The sequence below is a fragment of the Anastrepha obliqua genome, chromosome 1 (assembly GCF_027943255.1).
Source record: "Anastrepha obliqua isolate idAnaObli1 chromosome 1, idAnaObli1_1.0, whole genome shotgun sequence".
Lineage (NCBI taxonomy): Eukaryota > Metazoa > Arthropoda > Insecta > Diptera > Tephritidae > Anastrepha > Anastrepha obliqua.
The window spans coordinates 50,352,275-50,378,161 of record NC_072892.1 but is presented as its reverse complement, the minus strand read 5'-3'; the positions used below and the strand labels follow the sequence as shown (position 1 = coordinate 50,378,161).

At 37.8% G+C, this 25,887-nt stretch overlaps 2 protein-coding genes across 2 annotated transcripts; one reads left to right on the top strand and one right to left on the bottom strand.

Annotated features, from left to right (window-relative positions):
- Positions 1 to 10,121: 10,121 nt before the first annotated feature.
- LOC129250837 (PE-PGRS family protein PE_PGRS17) lies at positions 10,122 to 13,506 on the top strand. Its single transcript, XM_054890429.1, has 2 exons — positions 10,122 to 11,255; positions 13,381 to 13,506. Exons 1-2 carry the CDS (start codon positions 10,122 to 10,124, stop codon positions 13,504 to 13,506), a joined length of 1,260 nt encoding a protein of 419 aa, XP_054746404.1.
- Positions 13,507 to 22,620: 9,114 nt separating this feature from the next.
- LOC129246839 (uncharacterized) lies at positions 22,621 to 23,082 on the bottom strand. The gene is made up of 2 exons (XM_054885495.1): positions 23,071 to 23,082; positions 22,621 to 22,992 (listed from the first exon to the last, which is right to left on the bottom strand). Exons 1-2 carry the CDS (start codon positions 23,080 to 23,082, stop codon positions 22,621 to 22,623), a joined length of 384 nt encoding a protein of 127 aa, XP_054741470.1.
- Positions 23,083 to 25,887: the final 2,805 nt, after the last annotated feature.

Sequence of the window (25,887 nt, the reverse complement as noted above, 5' to 3'; positions counted from 1 at the left end):
TTAGCTTAATTTGTAAAAATAATTTCTATGCATACAAAATTTCTCAACGTTCGCAAAAATGAATGTTTATCAGCAAATTATAAAATACTCTTACAAGAACATGAATGCGCATTGACACCAGATGGGAAAAACCAATAGCCATTAAATGGGAAAGCCCAATAATAATTTAGACTTCTAGACAGAAACAATTAAGAGGGCGACAACCCGTGGCGAAATACATAAAAATATAATGGATAATGGATAAGCCTTCTAGGAATACTTAAGCACTTCTTAACCGCACCTTTGTAGTTTACCTTAAGCACTTACACATTTGTCGCAGTATAAGGCGCGCCGCGGAAATATACCCAAAGCAGGTACTATTTCCTTTATGCTTATATAAAATAAATAATTTCGGGTACACCACTCACTGTTAGCTGTTTGGCCGAGCTCTTCCTTATATTTGTGGCGTGCGTTTTAATGTTGTTCAGAGACCAATAGTTTTAAACCGACTCCGAACGGCAAATGGTTTTTTATGAGGAGTGTTCATGGCAGAAATAAACTCGAAGGTGTGCCAGTTCTTGCTGAGGACGACCGCTATTAAAAAAAAACGTTTGCTATCATTTTGCTGTTTCATGCACAAAGATTCGAACCTACGCACTCCCGCATGATAGTCACGCACGAACTCATTCGGTTACGGTGCCCGCTTTATGCTTTAGCGCAGGAATATCGTTTGTTGGCAGCGAGAGCAAAAATACAAGGCAGTGATTTAGACACAGGCACGCGGTTGTTAGCAAACAAGACAGTCCAGTCGATTATATGCAGTTGTTGCAGGCACTCAGTTGCAGGAACTCAGGGACACGCAGAACTCAGTTACAGGCAGTTGTTGACTTGGAACTATCCAGTGCAAGACCTACAACAATCCAGTGGTCGAACTTAGAGGAGTTATTGTGAGACGTTTTATTGGAGAAAACGTACCAAATTTGGTAACAATACAATAGTTTGGGGAAAAAGAAATCCATTAATTTGGCTTGAAACTGTTTAATGTTCGATCTTGGCTCCTGGGCGCTTCTTCGGCTACTAAAATGTCGGTTAACTACGATTCTGTGATTTTATCGACATTTTCTTTTGCATCAGAAATGCCTCAATGAAACCAAAATATAATAGCACGTCATTAGCAGTAACAGTATCGGCACCATAAACACCATTCACAATTTCAGCGGCCTGGCTTGCATGTTCGCCTTTATCAAACTAATGTATGTATGTACGTATGTATGTACATAGGGCGATAATAATTTTTGGTATATGTAAATTGGAACAAGTGGGTTTTTGATAGTTATATTTAGTCATTATCACTTACTACCCGTATATTGTTTTTTGTATATTTTTTTCTTTTTCCTCAATTAAATAATAATGTGTGACCTATTTTTTGTGTACCGATAAGCATATCCGCTGCTTTTATGGCAGGCATACTATATAACTTTTTAGAGAGTGATATAGGCTGAGCTCACTGCGGGATGCTGGATTTGGAATATTTTGAAAAATCGGATTAATATGCAATTTAACTTATATTAAGAATCTACTTTAGAAGAAAATAATACCATGTTTTTATTAGCCTGTCGCTTTTATACACAGCGAAGCAATTTACTTAGACATACATGTTCAGACAGTCTTGTGAGGCTAAATTGATGTCGAACAGAACTCAATTTCACCTCCACGTCTAATGAAATAAAGTCTCAATATATGTAATTATGTAATTTTATGTACGCTAAGAGGAAGTTCTCATCCAAGGCGTGTTTTTTTTTATATTTTTATTCGGAGTTTCTTTTTACGTGGAGGGTCCGAAACCCAGCGCACAACCAGAGATCCTGGGCTGTTTCACCTTTTCACATTAGTTTGCTCTCAAACGAGTGTTCTGAAGCTAGCCAAAGGACACTTGTGAGCACCTTGAATCGTTTGTAAAAAAATTGTCTAGCCCACTCCCAGGTGAATGGCGATCAGAGGCCTTTCCAACACGGAACAATGCTTCGTCGCTTGCCAACAAGTACTACTTCGGAATTGAATAGTAAAGTCCTCTTTCGACGAACAAAACTAACACCTTCTGAGAGCCTTATTATGCCCGTCCAATTTTACGGCGCACATGCTTGGCGTTCTGATGAGGCGTTCCTTGGGGATTAAAAATAAATTGCGTAGTAATGCACTGGTCGTCAATAGCCACCGCCAATGACATCGCTGTATAAAAATTGACAACTGCGTATTGGACTACAGCTAGTACTGTTTTTGTCATTGTTGTTTTAGCAGTTCATCAAGCCCTGCCAGCACAGTGTAATCACCGGTCGTCATCGTCTATCTCAACCAACGGTAGGCTCAGGAAGGTTAGGTTAGATTATGGTGGTAGTCGGTCTGTACGACCAACTCGCTTAGAACTTACATTTCCTTTGCGATACCACTGCGCGTCGTGGGAATCTCATTTATTTTTCTTCGTGAAACCATTTTGTGGCTCTTATGAAGCACGGGATTGGTCCAGTCCCCACGTTGGACAGTTCCGTAAGAGAATTTTTAAATTATCTAACCAGAAAACCTGCTCTGATTTTAGCTAAAGCTGGACAATTACAAAGGAAGTGCTCAACTGTTTCTTCCTCTTCCTCATCTCTACAACTTCTTCAATATTTGCGGGAGAAAACTCCTAGTCTCAGGGAATGCCTACCAAATAGCCGATGACCAGTTATACAAGCCACGACTTTCGAGATATCCTCTTTTGAAAGGATCTTTTCTTATTTTTTTTTTTTATATTTATTTACGGCCACAGTCGGCTAGCTGTTGTGCATGTGCCTTCATCTCTCTATAACCTATAGGACTCTTAGATACCATTGTTTTTGGTTATTAGTTTGCTCGTGGCCATAGGTACCAAACTGATATTTCTAACGATAAGCAGTATGAAACCTTGGTGTTTGTAACTCTATTCTTGGCGGTATACTCGTTTTAAAGAGTCTGTCGAAGGTGAGTCTAGGAATATAGTAGACTATTTCTTGTTTATGACTATTCAGAGTATGAAAAATAGAGGCGTGGCCAAACCGGCAGCCTTTCCATAGCGCCATACGTTTAAGTCTAAGCGCCTAGGCGGCGGCCACGTGTTCCCCTACAAGCTTTACGTAGGCCCAGGAAACTTGCTATTTCGACGGGTGGGATCCAAAGGCATGTGCATAGGTGGTTAGTATTATGTGGACTACCTTCGGTAGATTCTGGATAGGTCGAAGTTAGACCTGTTGCAACATCGTGAGCGAAATTGTGCCAAGATAACGCCGGTCTTAGGAGGCACCTGTAGATGTTCGTCTGCGATAGACAGTGGTTGGACTCCTAGGAATGCAAAAAAAAAACAACACTTTCCAGCATCACTTTGGCCTTATATTTTATAATGTTCAACGAAATATGAAAAATGGAAATAAACAAAAATATATATATGTAAAAGTAAGTTGTACTTGTTTTCCTATTTTGAATTCTCTGAAGTTCTAAATTATTCTTTTCTTTTGATTTGAGAAGAAAAACATTTCGTCATCATATTTATGCTCCTGTGGGCTCCGGATGCAATCTGTTCTAATCTTCAAGCACTTATTGATGGCCTAAGACTTTAATTGATGGCTGAGACTTTAATTGGTTAGTTGGGGGTTCATGCCAAACCACTCTTTAAAAAGCCGATGTTAAAATCTCTAAGACCATGTAACCAACGCAAACAGGAGGCTTTTCTGATGATCCAGATTGTACCAAATCAACTAAATGTACATATTGCTTTTGGATATACATATGTACTCATATGCTCAATTATCAGGATGTGAATATATGGGACTAATATAAGTCATACATGAGCTATTCCATGTCAAGTGATTCAAGTATTTGGGACATCACTGTTTCGCTGTTCGAATATAACTCAAAAGTTTACGGTATTCCACCATTAAACTTTCAGGGTTTAGCTGAGCATAGTCTCGGCTATTAATGGAAAAATAAGAAAAAATGTGAGCTGTTTATTTTTCAAAAACGGCAAAAAATGAAAAAAATAAGAAAAAATTTGAGGTGTTTATTTTCCAAAAATTACAAAAAAAAATTATTAAAAAAAAATTCTTAAAAAAAAATTAAATAAAAAAATGTATCCTAATAAATTTAAAATAAAGAGGATTATAAAAATGCTAAAAAGAAATTAGTTATTTAAGTAAGAAAGTTATTTTTCTTTAAAAAATGCCACACCACAATTTTCAACATTGCATAAATCTCAAATTTATTAAATTTGTTGCAAAATTTTCTCAGTTTACTTTTTATTATACTCAAGCCTAAGAATAAACTCATTTTCAGAAAAATTTACGACATTCTCGAAAGTACTTAGATCACTTAACATACATAGAATCGCTCCGATTCCGATTGAAATCCATTTAACATTTAACATTTTCTTTTATATCGTCTGGGACGAAATTAGTTATCATAAGCCAGAGCTCAAAGATTTGGTCAGATTACTACATAGAAAATTTAAAACATATTTTAATACAGGGTGGCTGATGAAAGCCGCTACCAAAAAAAAATTGAATAACTTTTTTTTCTTTTTAAGTTATCTGTTCCATTTTTGTTTTAATTTGCAGATTGATCTTTAAAATTTATTAAAATGGATAACTGGGACACGCAAACAAGAATTTGGATAGTTCGCCGCTATCACGCACTGGAGTCCGTAGTTTTGGTACAGAGAGAGTACAGGCGGATGTTTGGTGGCGGTCCCCCGAGCAGATGGACCATAATGAGACTGGTGAATAATTTTGCTGAGCAAGGAACAGTCGCAAGAAGGCCTTATCATCGAAACCCACCAGTTCGGACGGAGGAAACGATCGCTGCTGTAGCTGCAGCTATACAAAGCAATCCAAGGGTTTCAACAAGAAGCTTATCTGCTCAACTTGGTGTCAGCCGACAGTCTTTGCAAACAATAATGCACAAAGATTTAGACTTATTTCCCTACAAAATTCAAATGGTTAACAAACTGAATGCAGCAGACTTGCCGATTCGCTTGGAATTTTGCCCGAAGATCCTGCAAATGGTGGAAGAAGACCAAAACATGTTAAACTGCCTTTTCATGTCTGATGAGGCCCATTTCGATTTAAACGGCAATGTGAACAAACAAAATTGTCGAATATGGAGTACTTCTAACCCACAGATACTCCACGAGACGGAATTGCATCCTCTTCGCGTGACAGTGTGGTGTGCGGTTTCTTCATGCTGTATTGTCGGGCCTTATTTTTTTGAAGAAAATGGTCACACCGTTACGGTTACTGGAGACCGTTATTTGAAAATGCTGAAATAATTTTTCTATCCAGAACTACGCCGAAAGAGAATTCCTTTCAACTCTGTGTGGTTTCAACAAGATGGGGCAACGTCTCACATAGCCCAGACTGTTATGACAGAGTTGCGACGAAAATTTTCCAATAAACCGATTTCAAGAAACTCCGAATTTCGTTAGCCCCCCAGGTCGCCTGACCTTACTGCACCTGACTCTTTCTTGTGGGGTTTATGTAAACAAGAAGTTTATAAAACAAAGCCAACAAATTTGGATGAACTAAAACAATACATTCGGGCAACAATTGCGGTTATTCCTGTCGCAACTCTCAAAGCAGCAATGAACAACTTTTTACTAAGATGCCGCACTTGTGTCAACGAGCATGGGGGGGGGGGCATTTAAATTCAATTATTTTTAAAACTAGTTAAGCTACATTTAATATAATAAAATTTAATGACATTCAACTTGAAAAAAAAGTAAATGAATTCCATACACTAAAAAAAAGTTATTTGAGTTTCTTAATGTAGCAAAATTCATCAGCCACCCTGTATTAGACATGAAAAGCAAAAACAGCGAGAAAAGCTTTTGCGTCAATTTCTAGCGATCAACGTTTAGTGACGAATGTATGCCCAAAAGTCACAGCGTAAACAAATTTATGAGTGGCAGTGAGTAAAAAAGGCAACAAACTATCATACATGAGATCTCATTTTCTATTTTACTTTTATATTATATTTTATGTGAGCGATCTTGACCTGATTTGAGACCAAATAAAAATAAAATAAAATGTATCACCGAATTTGCAAAGCATAAATGACTTTGTGATGGCTGTTACATTCACTAATACTACTAACATATATGTATATAAGTGTATAGTAGATGCCAATATTAGCAACAATTTTGATGCCGGGATTTCTTAAAAAATATCCCGAAATTCCGGCATTCTGGACAATAACTGAAAGTGCTTAAAAGTACGTTCCCATATGCAGTGATTAGAAATTGACAAAAATTAATCCACCCGTTCACATGTGCCAGATTAGCTGCAAAATTGACAATGAGTTAATTTAACTGAGCAAACAATATCTACCGAGGTTGCAGAAAAGTATGACAGCAATATGGATGCAAAATTCTATATTCTTCTTCTTCCTAATTGGCGCGATAACCGCTTACGCGATTTTGGCCGAGTTTGACAAAGCGCGTCAGTCGTTTGTTTTCGATACTACATTTTATAATAATCAATAACAGGTCAAAGCGTCTATGGACACACGCTTTTTTCTGTAATATGAAAGTTTAATTAATAATATCTAACAAAAAATGTATTAGAATTATGTCTAAAAATCTCCTTTCTTTGCCGATAACCATTTTATTTAATTTTTACTTTTTTATTTCTCCTTACATTTGTAATAGTAGTTATCGATAGCATAGACAGTGTTTTACAGGAAAAAGTATATTTATAATCTGAGCTTATTTTATAATCTCTGGATTTCGGGAGAGAAATTTTGTATGGGTAATTTTGCTTTTTAATTACGGATTGTAAGTTAAGTTCGAAAAAGTAGGTAATATAGGTATATGTGAACCTAATAAAGGATTTTCCAATAACAGGTGTTATTTTGAATAGCCCGCTATTTCGGTAGTAGTCACTTTTGAAGCTGTTATTTTTTGATATTTGACAAGTAGAAACTACACCATTAATAAAAATGGAATGATATACGCTTAAACAACGCATTGAAATTATTAAAATTCACTATAAAAATGGTGAACATTTGGCAGAGACGGTACGTGAAAGTCGAACAATTTTGGGTCATCGTGAAGCACCTTGTTGGACCGCAATACAGAAATTGGTGCAAAAATTCGAGCTGTTGGGACAAGTTAGTGATGTGAAGAATAAAACCCGTGCACGTTGTTCAAGTACAGCCGAAAATATTGCTACTGTAGCCGAGAGTGTTGAAAAAAACCTAGGCTTGTCCATTCCTCATCGTTCTTTGGAATAAGGCATTCCACAAACGTCATTTCACCGTATTTTGCATAAAGATTTGGGTCTTAAGGCTCATAAAGTCCAGTTAACACAAGAACAACGTCATGTCTTTGCTAATTGAGTCGTTGAAATGCATGAAAATGATCCAGAATTCCATTGAAAAATCATCTTGAGTGATGAGACCCATTTTCACCTCGGTGGCTTCGTCAACAAGCAAAATTGTTGGATCTGGGGCTCACAAAATCCAAGAGTTATTGTTGAAAAGCCTCTCTATCCTCAACGTGTGACTGTTCGGTGCGGTTTATGGTCCGGCGGAGTCATTGGACATTAATTTTTCGAAAATGAAGCTGGAGCAACAGTTACGGTGAATGGATTACGCTACCGAATAACACCTCTTATTGGAAAACCCTTTATAAACGTTGCATGAAATAAAACCATTTAAAATTTAAGACAAACGGTCGTTAAAAATCACTTTCAGTCTGTGTCAGAAGAAAAGGAACGTTTTTTTCTTGTAACTTCAAGATACATTTCGTTCTGCTTATTGCTGCATAATAGTCCCACTCAAGTCCTTCGACGCCAGTGCTAACTCTGATTAGTGTCGTTCGAAACTTTCCCTTACACGCAACCAAACAAAAATGAGTGAGAACTACACGAAGCGTTTCGATGCGGTATTTTTGTGCACGCATTCGAAAGGGCCGAAATAAGTGATTAAAAAATCCAAAAAGTTTGTTGTGATGTGGAATCAGCTGTATAAGATGTGCAAAAATGTTGATGACTTTTCCGAGCGCGGCTTGAAGCGAGTGACGACATAAAAGCAGGATAAAGTGATAGTCCAACTTTTTAAGCGGGACCCTTCTTTGTGACTACGCAAAGCATGACCAGTTCTAGCTAAAAAGGGAATAGACGTGAGTATCAACACCATCGAACGCCAACTGAAGGAGGCGAGCATATCCTAGAGTCTCACATCATCAAAACCATTGCTCTCATTGAGAAACATCAAAACAAGCAAATGGCGTCACAGTATTGGACTGGCCTTCCCAGGCCCCAGACGCCAACCCCATTGAAAATATGTGGGGAACTATGAAAACGCAACTTGCCGGAAGGCCAATTCAGGATTTAAAGCAACTCGTGCGTCAAGTTCGCAAAATATAGTCCTGTTTATCGACAAGCTATGCAGAAAAGCTGGTTCAAACATGAAGAAGATGCCAGGCTATACTCGACAACGATGAGGACTACACGGCTTATTGAGTAATTGCGACTCGTGGTTTTGTACATATGATACTTTCATGTAATACTTATACTTCATGAATAATCGCAGTTCCTTTTTTCTGACACAGACTGTATTTACTAATACAGATAAATCTAAAATAATGTTTTTTTTTTTCAATTATTAAAAAAAAATGCGAATCAGGCACGCATACATACATCACAAATAGGTATACGGGTGTGTACAAGGTACCAGTTCTTTTCAAAGTAGCAATTAACAAAAAAAAAATTACAATATTTTAAAAATTTACAAAAATATACAAACCCAAAATCTCTAAACATCTACTTTACTCCATAAAGGAAACATAAAAAAATCTTATATAACTAAACCGATATTAAAAAAAAAATAAAACCACTAATTATTATTGCACTTAAAGTGGTACCAAAGAACAGCAAAGCATTTAAAGTGGAGTGTTCTCATATTGTGTCTATATTTGTGTCTATAATTGTGTTTTCAGTTCAACAGATCACCCTTTTTTATTCTATTTGTATCGTGGCTCAGCTCTTATATGTTATTAGCATCCGTCCAAAAATGTCCAAACTAAAACAAGTTTCTTGGAAATTGAAAATTTTTTTTTGTATATTAATTAAATTTTGTAATAGAGTAGTTCTTACGCTTTTAATTCGATATTAATACATTTTATATTAATATAATTAGTACCGAAATTTGCGGGGCCTGAAAAATAGCGGTATTCCGGAATTGGCAGTCCTAATACATACACATCTATCCAAAAGAAAAAACAGAAAGAAAAGAAAAACGGAAAACGAAAAAAAAATTGGATACAGGTCAATGCACAGGCGGGAAGTAGAAAAACAAAATAAACCAGAAATGAGTAAAAAAAGGAAATAAATAAAATTGTGCGTATTTTAATTTTTGCACCAAAATTTAGCAACGCGAAAGCGCTGGCAAGTTCCACAAATGCTACGATAGTCTATGCGCACAGTGAGGCAGGTTGCGGCTGTTAAGCATGCGCAGATGAGCAGCCACTACTCCATAGCGTGGCAACCAGTGCGTGGGTGTGCGCTTCTTCTCACTTTCAACAAACAACAAATGGGCTGAAATTAACATATCACAAAAATACACAAAAAACAAAAAAAAAAAAAACGAAATACAAAGACTAAATAAAAATTTGCAAACTAAGCTGATGGTAATGTTTTGGCGGCTGCAAAAAAGGGCATTTTGCAATTTTCACGCTACCATCTATGGCAAGAACGACACAAGTTGGTTGGTTGGTCAGGGTTTGTTGGTTACTAAATATTAGAAAATAAATACCGAAATTAGTTGCGAATGTGTGGGTTTGGTTTGGAAGACCCTACGCGTATGCGCACTACATTTTTCGATAAGTTAGAGTGTTGCAGCAGGTGGGCGCTTAGTGCAAGTTGCAAACGAGAAACGAACAGTTCGAACAGTTATTTCAAAAAAATAAAAGAATTAATAAAATTGAGTAAAGAAGAATTAAAAAAGGACCTACAATTTAAGCTGAAATTTAGCAATAAAGTGAATGTACGTGCAAGTAAAAAATCCGGTATACACCACAAAAGGACTAATTGAAAAGTGTCAGTGCAAAGCGTCGAATGGCGTGAATTTCAAAAGTGAAAATGTCTACATTATTTAAAAAACCACTTACGCGTTCACTGCTGCTACTCGCAGTATTCGGGATGTGCGCTTGCGCGGCCCAAAGTTATTATTCCTCCTCTTCCTATGCGGCCCGTCGACCAACTCCATATCGCGCAAATCCTTACCGCCGCGTCGGGTCTTCTACCTATCGCGACTACAATCGCGAGTATTATGAAGCGTTGCGACAAAGGCGCTTGCGTGCACTTGCCGACAGCTATAAAGGCATCTACAATAGAGTTAGCACCAGCAGCAACAACGGCGGAAGCACCCAAGCGCAGCGCCTCTACTCCACCTCACGGTTGCCCGCTGCCGCAGCTGCTATAAGCGCTGTCAGCAATGATGGCAGCAGCAGCACAACCACCACTAGTATTTATGCCAGCAGCAACAATAATCCAAAAAATGACTATTACACATCTAATAATAGTCTTACGGGTAGCAGCATCTCCGTTACCTCTGCGAACAAGCAGCAAGATGCTACTGCCATCACAAGCAAGCAACGCATCAGCAAAGCTGATCAGGAGAATGCAAAATTTGCAGGCCTTAGGAATCAGGAAGCCGATGAGGAATCATCGAAAACCGTATCAAAACTAAAACTTAATAAGTTCCGTCGTTGTTTTCCTTTTGGGCGTGATGCACAAGGTGACGAAGTGACACCACCACCAGAGGAACAAGGCCGCATACTTTGGGACTTGAATATTTATAATATTTATTCGGGAGGCGGCTATGCACCGCCACCTTATGGTGGTGGTTGTGGCGGCTTAGGTGGAGGCCTGGCTAGCGCTTTTGCTGGTGCTGGCGGTTTGGGCGGACTTGGGGGACTTGGTGGTTTTGGCGGACTTGGCGGTGGCGGCCTGCTCTCTGATCCCATTGCAGCCGCCTATGCCCCACCCAACAGGTTGAATAATTTTCTGCAGTTATTTGCCCCTGGTATATTACAAAATGCTTTAGCGGCGACGGCACGCCCATCGCTATTAAGGCCTCAAGCCGATACAAGCGCCAGTGAGGCAAACGATTTGGCTAATGATCCTGAGGTAGATCCTGAATATAATGCGATAGCAGCCAGACCGCCACCCGTGAGAAGACCCAATCGAGTTTATTACGATTCAGCAGGAGCGGTAAGTAGAATTAACTCAAAGATAAAATTATATTTCTTTGTTTTATGAGTTGCCTGAAGAATCAATCAGTATCATCATGAACTCTGTGATAGCGCTATTCTTAAGGAAAAATTTGCAAAGTTTGTTTTTCTCTTATTCATTCATACGTACAGATTAGATTTCGGAAGAAAGCTGAATATACATATATGAATTTACTACTAATCAACTTTTCTCAGAGAGGTGACCATGGGTTTAGCTAAATCTCATATGCTCGAAAAAATTACTTCCAGAAAACTGATTAGTTAGCTTTTTGTAGACACTAATTAACGGATGTGCGTTCGATTATTCGTGACCTTACTTCAGGTTTTTAGAGTCGAAAAAGTAGAGCAATTTTCATCAAAAAAGATGACATAAAAACTATTTGATATAAGGAGGTGTAGGATGGGATGGAATCGTGGATGACCGAAATTTGTCGAAGCACTCAGGAAATAATGTCCGTTCTTTCCGGACTCTTTTACGATTCTTTGTAGTTTATCGAAGAAAAGAAAATGTAATTCGTCCATTTTCAATATGTCCGAGTCAAAAATGTACAATGTAAGTCTGGCGAAGGCCGGACAGTGGCAGAGAGAATTTTCTGTACTATCCTCATCTACCAAACAAGGTGAATCGACGATGATGTTTATGGTGCCGATATGCCGTTCCCACGAATTGTGCCCCGATTGAGTCCTATGGGGGCTCGTAGCTCGCTCCATCTCCGTCTGAGAAGCAATTTTACTACCAACTTGTAAGAATTTTTTAGGAATCACTTAGTGGTTTCGCATCGGTCTAAAAAATTGCTGTTGGCAGTGCCCTCGCATCCACACTAGCTCAATCTCATTACACCTTGCAAAGAAGTTCAGCCTCAACTTAAATCCTTGGACTATTGAAGAGGTGGGAAGGGTGTCTAAGGTATTTATGTATTGCAGTTTGACTATAAGTACAGACACTGATCTTATGTCCACGCCACTTTTCGAAAATTATCCAGTCTACTTCTTTAAGATCATTACGCCTGAAACAGTAAAGTATCTGAAGTTATTGCCCAAATGACATCCAGTTGCAGTATCAATTTCAGATTTGGAGTCGTCGCTACAGAAAGTTTTAACATAGCTCCTCAAGGGAGTGTCTGAATATTTCCATTGTTCCCTTGTAGGAAGGCTAACTTCTTTCAAAAGAGACTCCAAATATCGGTTTGTCATTAGATACAAAAAAACAAAGGGTCAGATATTCTTCTAAACAACTTTCGGTGCACGGAACTCCGTTCGTGGAGTCACATCCAAAAGAATGTAAATCGAACGAAGCATTAAGAGTCTAATCTGAAGTTGTACTCATTATGACCGTAATGCCTATAGCAACACTCCTTTAACATGGGAAATGAAATGTTTTGTCTTGTCTGACAGCACGGCCCTGTAAAGTGCACATTCATTATTCTTCTTCAGGGTCGTCTGTACTTTTAAACAAACCTCCCTGATCATAGTGCACAAACATCAGCCGCGTAAGCTTAAATATGAAAGAAGTCTTGTGGAGGAGTAGAAGAGAATTGTTTAAAACTGTTGAGATCATATGCCCCACCCCGTATTTTATTATTATTCGTGAATTAGAATGCAGATGACGATACTGAAGCAAAAGATGCTGCATTTGAAGGAAAATGCTTCACGCTGATCAGTTGGCAGTCGCTGGCCTTTGAAGCATCCGCATTTCTTCTACAGCAGCGCCAAACTCGCATTAATGCAGCGTTCACCATAGTTAAGCGGCGGCTTGTGCGTCTCTTTTATGCTCTTGGTTCCGAGTTCGTTGCCTATTGAAGGGATTAAGCAACAAGTAATAGAAACACAGGTCAAACTCTTAAACGCCATGAGGAACCTTTTGCCATTCGGCGGCAGCATTAGAATATAGGTCCTTCCATTTGAAGGATAACATCAACATGCACTGCCCAAATTTTATGGAACATATGTATATATGGTACATAAGGAAATTATACAAGTTATCAATCACGTTGGAACCACCTCGACCAGATTTAAATATTATAGATTTAAATAAAAATTTATTTACAACTTTATTTACTTTTTGTTTAGACTAATATTTTCATATATTTCTCTTTTTTTTTTAGGCTCCTATAACACCTGCTCAATTGGTGGGAGGTGTAGCCACCACTGTTAACGGCATCATACAACAGCTGACTGGCAATGTTCTACCTGTTTATCCTAGCTACAGATCACAAAGTTACGGAAAATGAATAGTTTCGCACCTACATAAACTACTGCTGACATTTTTCTAAATTCTAAGTTATATATTTATTACATTATTTAGTATCGACTGTTTTTATACGAGAAATTTTTAAATATACGAGATGTTTTACAAATGAGATTATTTTTATTGTAATGTATCTTTGACTTGTGGAGACGAAGATAACGAATGGCCAACGACACAAAACTGATAATCGCGGCTGGGATGGATGGAGGGATAATAATTGCGTTATGAAACGAGTTGAAGGTAGGAATTTGCGGTGTAATTCTTGCTTTTGTACCAATAAATATTGAGAAGCAGTGATTTACTTGTGATTTACTTGGATGACTGTCTTCTTCTTCTTCTTAATTGGCGCGATAACCGCTTTTGGCCGAGTTTAACACACACTAAGGGAAGCCAAGTCCTTCTCCACATGATCTTTCCAACGCAGAGGAGGCCTTCCTCTGCCACTGCTGCCACCAACCGCTGGATCTTTATTCGCTGCGCTATGTCTATGTCGTCGTAAAGCTCATACAGCTCATCGTTCCATCGCCTGCGATATTGGCCGTTGCCAACGTGCATAGGTCCAAAAATCAGAATCAAATCAGCAGAATTTTTCTCCCAAACACTGCAAGCGACGCTTCATCGGGTGTTGTCATCGTCCACGCTTCTACGCCATACGTTAGAACGGGCATGATGACAGCCTCGTAGAGTGTTAATTTTGTTCGTCGAGAGAGGACTTTACTACTCAATTGCCTACTTGGTCCAAAGTAGCACTTGTTGGCAAGAGAGATTCTACTTTGGATTTCTAGGCTGACATTATTATCGGTGTTAATGCTGGGTCCTAAATATACGAAGTCTTTTACAACCTCGAAATCATAACTGTCAACAGTGTCGTGGGTGCCGATACGCGGCACCATCAGACCCATTCGTTTTGCCTCTTTATCCAGGAAAAGGCAGAACTAACAGCGCGGTTGTTAAGGTCGATGATGTCAATATCATCGGCATACGCCAACAATAAAAAAATTGTGCCTGAGCGATTAGTTCAGCGGCTCGTACGATGCTCTCCAACATCAGGTTGTCACACGACAGCGAGTCACCCTGTCTGAAACCTCGTTTGGTATCACATGGCTCGGAGAGGTCCTTCCCAATTCTGACGGCGCTGCTCGTATTGGACAACGTCATCTTGCATAGCCGTATTAGTTTTGTGGGGATACCAAATTCAGACATCGCGGCATACAGGAAACTCCTTTTCGTACTGTCGAGTGCAGCTTTGAAATTGACGAAAAGATGGTGTGTGTCGATTCTCCTTTCATGGGTCTTTTTCAAGACTCGCTAGAACCTTATAGGCGATATTTAGAATACTAAGCCCGCGATAATTGACACAGATTGCAGGATCACCCTTCTTATGGGTTGGGCAGAACACACTTAAATTCCAATCGGCAGGCATGCTTTCATCCAACGATATTTTGCATAGAAGCTGTTGCATGCACCGTACCAGCTCTTCGCCGCCATGTTTGGTCTAAATGACTATACTATGTAGATTTCAGACCAAATTTACAAATTTACTGAAATAAAAAAATCTTTACAAATAAATAGCCTTCCTTCACCTTTTTTCACCATTTAAACCATTTTGATAACAAATAATAAGCAATCGATAAAATAAGCAATCGACGAAATGAAACTCATATGAATCTCAGTACGAATTAAATTCAGTACCATAAAATTTGAGAATAATCTCTCTATATTGTTCGAAAGAAAATAAAAATTAAGGTCAGGTAATAATGTTCGCCTATTGTCTTCAACTTGATTTTATAAGTATCATATTAATTGCGATATGCACTGCCAAATTAAACCGCAACGGTATCATAAGCAACAAAAGAATGATGCTGATGGAGTACTCAGACGATATTGTTACCAGGGTTAACAGGGCTACTTTCTCTCTTTCGTGTGGCTATAAAGAAAAGCAAATCCGTGTACCACTCGGCAACGCACGGTAAGTAAGTAAGTAACAAGTAAGTCTTCCTAGTTGCGAGGAATTTTGTTCATTTAGAAACAAAAAAATATCAAAAGTATCAACAATGCCAGTATTGAGATTAAGCGACCTTTTGGCAATAGCTGTTATTTCTTGCGCGGTAGACAAATTGAAAGGCAGAGTGTCTCCTAACGCGTTTCTCATCAGGCTCGTCCGTTTAAATGGCGAAAAAACGTAAATGTGTTGAATATTCCAGATCATCACCATCGGGCAGCTTTACTGCTCGGAGTGAGCTTCATTAACGATTCGTTTGAATGCGGTATCAGTTCTCCGGTTTCTAACACCCAGCGTTCTTAGGTCCATTAAAACTTGTTCAAATCATGTTAGTCTTGGACGTCCTCCTCTTCAGCGGCTACAGGGTTGTATGACACGTTCGATTTCTCTCATGCGCTTAAAATGACCCAATAATCACAGTCTTTGAGGCTTGACGTATTTGACAATGTCCTCGCCATTACATAGCTGCAGCAATAGTTCATTGCAGCGTATTCGGTAGATACCATCTTGCAATCTTAGCGGACCAAACACCCTTCCCCACACTTTTTGCTCGAATACTCTTTGACACGATTCATTTTTAGGAGTTCAGCATTCACAGTCGTATGTTCGTATTATTCGCTGATATAGTTAAGTATGTTTTAATAGCTTTGTATTATGGCGCCCAGATACTTAAACGATTGTACGCTCTCCAAGCGGTAAGTGCCAATTACCATGTCATCTGGTTGTCTTCTCTCCACCTTGCGTGAAATCTTCAGATATTTGGTTTTTTCTGCATTTATTTTGGGTCCTACGGTTTCAGCGCCTTTCACGATGAAAAGAAAAAGTTCAGTCAGGTATTTTTTATTTCGCATGATCATCGCGATTTGATCGGAATATGCAATGGTTAAGCCTGAGCGGTTAAAGAGATTGCCAAATTTTACCTGCAATTGCTTAAGGCAGTACCAAGTTGAAAACGATTGTGGGGAAAGAGTCGCCTTGTTTGAGTATTCCAGATAGTTATGCTATTAAAGGTGATGAAGGGATGAGTCTTCATAGACATTGTTAAGTGTATAAAGATAAAGACAAAATTGAAAATGGTCTCCCTGCACTCGGCAAACTTCGCAAAGAAGAAAGACAACTGGTGAATTTTTACCGCCAAGGGGAATCTACAAAATGTGGTGTTATTTCATCAGCTGATTGGTGCCTGCTTGTCAGAGATTGTTTGTATCTTTTTCCCCTCTCTTCTTCATTCGGCTGAAATTTGACAATATGACGTCAAATGGTTGTATTTGTAGAATCAATATCACCTTGTTTAGATTCACCTGATTACTATTGTAAACATAGTTTAATGGCTTAGCATAAAGCCATTTTAGGTCAAAATTTCGCTTTGAATTTCTAGAATTTTCCTACTTCTGCATAAACAAATCATGTTCTTGCACAGTTTTACACAAACATGTAAATTTCTAGGCAAATTTGATTAAAATGGATACCTAAGCTAATGCTATAGATGATTATTATTGTAAATATAACATCAAGGCCTTGCAATTTCGTATACATTAGGTAGAAAGGCAATTATTTTGTCAAATCATATCATCAAGTTAATCAGAAATAATATAAAAAAAAATATTTTTAGGTATCTAGGAGGACTTTCCCGACGAATCTGTACATCATAATTTTCTTATTTTACCGTTTTTTGAACGTCTCTAATTCGAATACCTAATTAATTTGTAAAATATTATTGGACTCTTCCGATTATGAATTATCCGTACTCCACTGTATCTTGCAAATTGAATTTTTAAGTTACGCGCCACCCATAATTTCGTTTCGAAAGACATGCCACGGAAAGTTTTCCCCATAACAAAGCTTTTTGAGATATCTAACTTTACCACCACATTGCAGCTTTGAGTTGAAAGCTCTTGACTTTGAATTTTACGATTATTGCAATTGTTTCGGTTGAGATTTGAATTTGCATAAATTATTTACATACATACATATGTTCATGCATTTGTGTATATATTATAAGTATATGTAGATATGTATGTGTACAAGTGCAATTAAGGAAAGGAGGATTTGTGTACAAAGTGTTTTCGACAGTTAGCAAAACTCTTCAAAAGATAGGGATGTGTCAGAAAAATGGACCCATCGCAGATAAACTGTAAAATTTTAAGACTTAAGACATTTATACGAATATAGCAGAAGAGGAGCTATTGTGTTTGAATGTTTCCGGTGGGGGATTCGCTTAATCGCGAAATTTGGATAACTAGGAATCCTCGAAACCCCGAAACTTTTTCAAAGCATAATGTGGATCCTCCTAAAATCTAGATTTTCGGAGCTTATGTTTTCTGGACTTCCGATATGCCGCACTTGACAGTTCCTATTATTGAGATGGCATCCACTTACGCTATAAGACCTGTTGATACCTTTTTCAGTTATTTAAATATCTGAAATTTCCAGCGATCACTACAAAATATGTACATATGTATATGAATCCAGTAGCCACGCACCTCAATTTAGCTAGACGGATTTATAATGGCCAACATAAGAATTCCGGTGAACCAAAGATTCTCATACGTCTGTCACAATACAAGGTGAAGTACAAAATAAACAAGACTGGCGTCATAAAAATGTTTTTGATGGCTCCATCTTTTTAATGAGTTAGTGTTGGAAGTTACATCCCTTATTGAAGTGAATGCTTTGTGTCAGTTATTGCGTCTAATGTGTCAGCATGTTTTTGTCATCGGTACAAAAATGAGTTTCGAACAAAGAGCTAATATCAACTTTTGTTTTAAAATCGATAAAACGTTTACCGAAACAGAATTGAATTGATGAAAAAAGTTCATGGCGATGATTGTCCATCTCGTGACAGGGTTCCTGAGTGGTTCATAAGTTTCAGAGATGGTTGTGAGGACATCATTGAAATGAATCGGAGTTGAATATCTCCAAAACATCGATGTATCGTATTTTAACTGATCATTTGTGCTTACGAAAGGTCTATGCTCGTTTCAGTTAACTGAGGACGATTAAAGAGGCGAGAAAGGACGAGAACTTCCTTTACAACATTGTAACTGGTAATGAAACGTGGGGTCTCCAACATGAACCTGAAACTAAGCGTCAAAGTGCCGAATGGAAGGTCCGAGACGAGCCATTACCCAAAAAATCGCGTTTGAAGAAGACAAAAATCAAATCGATGCTCCTTTGTTTTTACGAATCCAAGGGAATTGTCCATAAGGAGTTCGTGCCAATGGGCCAAACCGTCAATGCAATTTCCTATCTTGGCGTTTTGAAGCCCTCAATACCGCGAAGGAGGAAGCTGGTGCTTATTGCATGATAATGCACCATCTCATCGATCCACTCTTGTGACTGATTTTTTGACTAGAAATCAAATTTTAACCATCAATCATTCACTATATCCGCCTGATATGACTCTCTGTGACTTTTGCAAATTGCATTTGGCCATGAAAGGAAAACGTTTTGCGTCCGTAGAGGTCATCCAAAAAGCTTGCATCGACATTCTGAAGGACATTCCGGTCAATGACCTGATACACTCTTTTGAAAAGCTTTTAGATTGCGCAAAACAGTGCATCGAAGCCAGAGGGAACTATTTTCAAGAAATAAACTCGAAGTTATCATTTATTTATTGTATTTAATTTAATATAATGGAAAGCACCATCGATAAAAATTAGCGCGATACAAAATTGTTATTCTTCTTCAAACAGTTGTCATTTGCGACAGACGTGCCTTACAGCAGAAGTAGAAAGTTTCTAACCTTTGTGCATTCCGTCATGACGTACGACAAGTATCTGGAGCTTTCTACTCAAAAGCAGAAAATCCATTTATCTGTTAGTCAAATTCGTTGCCGCAAAGGACGGAACGGAGCCATTTGACAGGTCTATAACAACATTTAGCGTGCAAATTATTTGTCACCTACACCAGAGTTAGCACCGATGGAATCTATGTACCAATGATAAGACACTTAGGAAATACGCATTAGAGGTGACCACCTTGCACTGAAATATGTGTGTCCTTTTGAAATTGCTTCTATTTAGTCCACTTTTTACAGGCTCAGGAATAAAGTTCCACAGTCTTGCAGCGCTAACGAAAAACAGGCTGCTGGAAGTAAGCGAATTGTATTAAGGAACAACCAGGCGGTTATGTCTCAGTGACATGGTTGGGTGAAGCTGGTTATATAAATATTTTAGAACTTTCCACTTTAGCAATTTGAACATGAAAATAAGAAGAATTCATCCTTACATAGTGATATACAAGCATTCCGACCAATTACGTATTTATTTTTCTAAATCTATTTCATCACCTTCCATATTCTCCTACCCCTAATACAACAGATCTATTCCAATGGTTTCTCCAAAGCACGCAGCGAATTGGTTTTATCTTTTTAATCGCGTCTAAGCGAAATGCTCGCAGCGAAGTTGACGTATTATCGCGGTGCAAATTCTTGTTTGCGAATAAGCATCTCTCAAAATACCAGGTTGTTCCAATAAGGTTTGCGGTTCGATAAGAGAAGGCGTTGCTACTATCATAATTTTTTTTTGTTATGTTGGTACGCTCTCAAATCAACGTACGTGAAGTTTCATTTCAATCTGTCAATTCATTCTTTGTTTACAAACCATTTAGTACCCACGTGTCACAGTATTTTCTACAATAGAAAAAATCAAGTATCGTGCGGTGATTGAGTTTTTATTTTTGGAAGGTTTAAAAGCAAAGGAAATTTATGAACGAATGTTGACAGTGTATGAAGACTCTTTGCAATCAATTAGTACAGGAAAAAAGTGGGTTGTTGAATTTGAAACGTGGCCGTACAAACCTTGAAGACGATCCACATGAAGGACGTCCAAAAAAAGCAGGAACGCCAAAATCGTAAAATAATACAGGATTGGAAAATCATCCAGTGACTGAAAGAGATTTAGTAGAAGCCCTAGGCATCTCATTGGGCAGTGTAATTAATATTTTGACTGAAGTATTCGGTTTCAGAAAGCTGTGTGTACAATGGGTGCCGCATTCGCTAACAGTGGAGCAAAAATACATTCGAATGCGACTTTCTCAGCAACATTTTGAGCGTTTTCGAAAGGACAAAGTGGTTTTTATGCTCGATTCATCATTATGGAAGAGGTTAAGGAGTGGTGTGATACTGGTTCTTCGGCTCCGAAGCGAGTTCGTGTCCAAAAATCGGCAAGAAGGTGTTATCATCAGTTTTTTTAGGTGCGAAATTTTTTTTTTGTGGATTACTTGCAAACTGATTAAACAATAAATTCTGAATATTATTGTGACCTTTTAGATCAACTGAAGAAAAAAATTCCTGAATAAAGACCCAGTTGCAAAAGGAAATAAAATATTTTTCACCAAGACCGTGTCACAAGAGCCCTTTGACAATGGCTAAACTCCATGAATTAAACTTCGAATTGTTGAAGCATGGATCCTATTCACCAGATTTGGCTCCTAGTGACTTCCATCTGTTTCCAGATCTAAAAAAAAAATCATGCGTGGAAAGCGTTTTTCATCAAATGATGAGGTCAAAACAGCTGTAGCGTATTTTGCAACCCTTCCAGATTCTCGCTTCAGCGATGGAATTCATAAATTAGAATCTCGTTGGATACTCAGGGAGACTATACTGAATAATAAGGTACATTTCAAACAGTAAAATTATGTTTTTCTAGTTTGAGGTGATCCTAATGAAATGTTAATAGTAGCAGCAGCGAGGTCTATAATGGTTAATCGACCATTTTTGAGTAACTAATTTTTAATTTCTTTAACGAATTACTCATCAGTTTATGTTCGACGGCCATCTAGGTTGAACTTCGTATTCAAATCTACTCTGCCTTCCTTGAAGTTTTTAGGGTAATTTTTTTTTTTTAGAAGTTTCATTCCACATACAATATGAAATATTTGTATCTTTGCTCAACAAAATCAAACATCGTTAAAATCGCTGTATTATATTAACTTTTTACTCTCACAAAGCAGTGCGTAATTTTAGTTTAGTAATAACAATTAGTTAAAAACATGGTCTGAATTGATGAGCTAGCGTATTTTAAATCGATAAAATCGATAAATCCTGAGTGGAAATTATGTTCCTAAATCCCTAGTCGATAGTCACAATTGGAGTCACCAGACTCCTTTTGCAACCGGATCTCACAAGAAAAACTTTCTCCCATAGAGAAGCTTGCACACCTACAAGATAGTAAATTTTCTTCACGGCAATCAGCTTTCTCATCCATGTTAAGTGCGAGTATTAGATGCAAAATATTCTCACATCAGTGAAGACAATATAGACTCTGGCCTCCTAAGATTGATACTAACAGTAAAGCCATCCGATATCAAGCATAACCTATATACCATATTCGTTATCATAAAAGGAGTTCGAGTTGTACCTTGTACTGGTATGCATTAAAGGTATGCAGCAAGGATGATAGATTGAAAGATTTGGCCATCCAAAGCAAAATTGTGAGAGTAATTTCGGCAGTCTCGTCATATCGGATTCGAGAGCAGAATTGTGCCCGCTCACTTCTCCACACGTATTCTTACGCTCTTCTAATTTATCGCTGTTTAGACATTATTGGGCAATAGAGGCGTTAATCTTTTCTTATATCACCAGCACAATCTCAGTTTTGTCATAAACAAACCACTCTCAGCTAATCAGCTGATTCCTACAAAATTATTGAGAGTCGGTTAACGGTCTGAGCTTGGCCACACCTTCTGAATTCTCTCCACTGCGATTAGGCAGCGCATAATAACCTACATTCTGAGTTTTAGAATTTTGACAGGACAAAGAAACTGTTGGGAGTATAACCTTCAAAAAAATTTTATATTTTATCCACTCTCCGAACCGTATTCGATTTATGCAAACCTTAATACAGTGATTCTAATTTAATGAAACAAAGTTATCACCCCAAATTCCTAGGTATCATAATAGCTTTTTTAGATTTCCACTCAAACAGGGCAGAGCCATACCAGTAGATAGATATTACTAAAGTAAAGCCAAACCAAAAAATTTTAACGAAAAATATGTTTATCTTTAAAATGAGTATATACAAAAAATTCTCAGTTGTTCTTATAAAATATCTAAAACTATTTACAACTAAACTTATCAGAGCTTTTAACTATTTAACCAAAGAAACCATTACCGAAACCACCGTTGTAGTAGCCACTATGGCTGTTCGACTGACTTTGGGACTGACTGAAGGAGCCACCATAATTGCCATAGCCGCCATATCCGCCACCATAGCCTGGGTAATAGCCACCACCGAAACCGGGTCTGCCATAATAGCCGCCATAACCGCCTGGATAGCCACCGTAGTAGCCAGGGTAGCCACCATAACCTCCTAAGCCACCATAACCACCAATGCCCAGACCAAACCCAGCGCCCAAGCCTAGGCCGCCAAAAGTACGCGCCTGAGCGCCAGCAGCGGCAGGTTGTGGTGCAGGTGCGGCATGTAGGGCAGCAACAAGAGTGCAGATGAGTGCGACTTTGAGGAGCTGGTGGAAAATAATATAGAGACAAAGATTTTAGTGTACAATTTTTGCAACATCCTTTTAAAAAAGATCTTTACTTACATGTCCAGCCATTATTGATTAGTTGAGTTTGTTTCCTTACTTCTTGTCGAGTTCTAGAAATGAGTTGCTCTGCTTAGCTAGTTGAGTACTGAGTTGCAATTCAAGTGCGCGCACTGCTTTTTATACTTAAACAACCTGAATATGCGAATGTGTGGACGCATGCGTTTAGTAGTTCTGCCGGGCAGCAGTAGCACCGCGTGGCAGCAAAATTGAAGAGCCGCAAAACCAGTTGATGACGAAAACAAATTTTTACGCAGCTATTTTGTCATTGGCGGAAGTGTCCATCGTCAAGATCAAGTGCACAATAGCATCGGCGCCAGCAACCAAATGAATGCTACTAATACGCAACAAGCCAAATGAACTCTATTATGTGATGGTGGTGGTATGTAGTGGCCAGAAAAACCCAATTTTGGAATTTTAAAATTCTCAGCCCGCTTTGTGGTAGTAGTGCTGCGCAGCCAGTTCACGCTATGTTTGCGGCTGCTCAGTCAACCGAGAGTTAAAGGAAAAACCGAGTGCTGTGTAGCATGTCAACAGAAAGATCACTTAAATCATCATCACAAAAATTGCCATTGAAGTAAACTCTTTGTTGTTCCGGTCAGAATTTGAAAGTTTCTTATAAACAGTACCGCCCGTATTAAGCAGTCATCAGACTGAAGAATTTCGCATGTAATACTTGTACAGTGGCTTCCGAATGCTACCAAAAAGTGACTTGCAGCTTCATTTTGTTGAAACTATTTTAGACTGTTCTTAGCGGACTCTTCCCATTTTACTTTTTGCACTTTGAAATGCTTGAGCTGCGGCTAAGTGCTTGGAAAATCAATACTAACGAGAATTAGTGTATTTATGCCCACCTTTAAAAATAAACAGCAAGTCCATTCCACAAGAATATCAAATATCTTGGCAAACCTCTAGACAGAAAGCTCATCTGGAAGAAGGATATAGAAAATAAAATGTATCCTTCATTGAATTATGGGATACAAATCTTGCTGAAGTTAGAAAATAGGATCTTGCTTTTCAATGTAATGATCAAACCTGGCTGGTCTTATGCAGTCGTATGTACTTCGAGACGGTTTCGAATTCAAATAAAATAAACTATAAAAATTGCAGTCAAAAATTCCAATTCCATGCCACAATTGTGGAGCATTGCGATACGTAAAAAATTCAAATAACCACAAGGATTTAGTATAAATACAGTCCCGAAAAAACTATACAATATTTTGAACAGTTTTAACAATTTTGTTTTTTTTATATTAATTTTTTTTGCAAAAGTATAGTTCATGGTCTGCGGCCGCCGTAGCCAAATGGGTTGGTGCGTGACTACCATTCGGAATTCACCGAGTGTATTTCTGCCATGAAAAACCTCCTCATAAAAATATCTGCCGTTCGGAGTCGGCTCCCTCCATTTGTGTAACAACATCAAGACGCACACCACAAATATATGGTCTAACAAAAAGCATATGAATACAATTTTCAAACTGTATGCAAAAATTCGAAAATCTCCATAAACTCTCATCCCAAATCAACGTTAGTTTTTTAATTTCTAAGAAAAATTTTGGTATGCAATTTTATAGCTTGTTAAATTTTAGTTAAATAAAGTGCAAGTTTGAAGCTGCTAAAAAATCTCGTAGTTTTTTTTACACATTTTTTCTTGATGGCGTTGCGCATTTTCTCTTAATAACAAATGCACATTTTTTTCGTACTGAGAAAATAGGCAACACCGTCAGGGAAAAATATTATTAAATTCCAGCAAAGGTTTTGTGCCGTCTCAAACTTACACTTTATTGTACTAAAATTTAGTGGGCTATAAAATTGTGCAATCCCTTATGATATCTTTAAGAATTACCTAAAAATAAAGAATATACATTTATCACATAGTTTAAATAATATTTTAATAACATGAAATTCAATGCATTGTTTATAAGATTTTAGACTTATAGTAAGTTTCTTTGAAAAGGTTCAATAAATAATAATGAATAAAGATATGTAGGTCTATTTGATAAAGCGATGTCAAAGGCGGGAAAATTAATACTTATAAATAATTTATTAATAAAAAAGGAACTGATCCAGGTGACCGCTTTTGTGGTTACTATACAAAAAAAGCGAAGAACACGATTCTGCTATAAACAAGTCAGCTTGGGTGGAAATAATTCGAAAAGTCTGAAAGTTTGAAAATCTTTACCAGGTATCGTTGATGAAAGATTTGCGGGTCGAAGGCGATGATTTTGTTTTTGAAATTTCGTAGTAATCAAAAATTAAAAATTAAACTCTGCAATAAGAAATTCGCTATAGCGTAAGGCTGAATACATATATAAAGCAAGTTAGTCTTTTCCAATTGTGGTCATTAAGTATATTTATTACTTCTGCTTCATTTAGCTGCGCTGCATTTAGGTATATTCTTCTGATCTCCTTCAGTACCGCACATCTTCCTAAGTGCGCATATCTTCTTTAATGTGATAATCGTATATTTTGTAGTCTAAATGCTTATAATTTTAAATTTTGAGTAGTCTAAATGTTTATAAAATCGCGTCGCGCTTGACTGTGCTTTTTGCCTTGCCATGTTGATATCTTTTATTTTAATTTTGGTAAGAAGTTGCACACAGTGAACTTGCCAGTCTGTAGCGGTGATGTTTTATTCAAACTTCAGACCAAACTCCATTCCCATGTCGTTCAAATGCTTAAGCCAAAACATAGTTTTACTTAAGATGCCTTGTGTTAGTTTGTGTGGGAGTCTGTTCTTCATGTGTAGCTCTCAAGAATACATGTGGCTATCTTCTAAATTAGCTGCTAATGTTATTGCATAATTCGGAGTGAACT

Excerpts from the sequence above, each read along its gene's own strand:
- LOC129250837 (XM_054890429.1), top strand. The coding sequence starts at position 10,122 with ATGTCTACATTATTTAAAAAACCACTTACGCGTTCACTGCTGCTACTC. Across the intron at positions 11,256-13,380 it reads ATTACGATTCAGCAGGAGCG|GCTCCTATAACACCTGCTCA; the intron begins GTAAGTAGAATT and ends TTTTTTTTTTAG.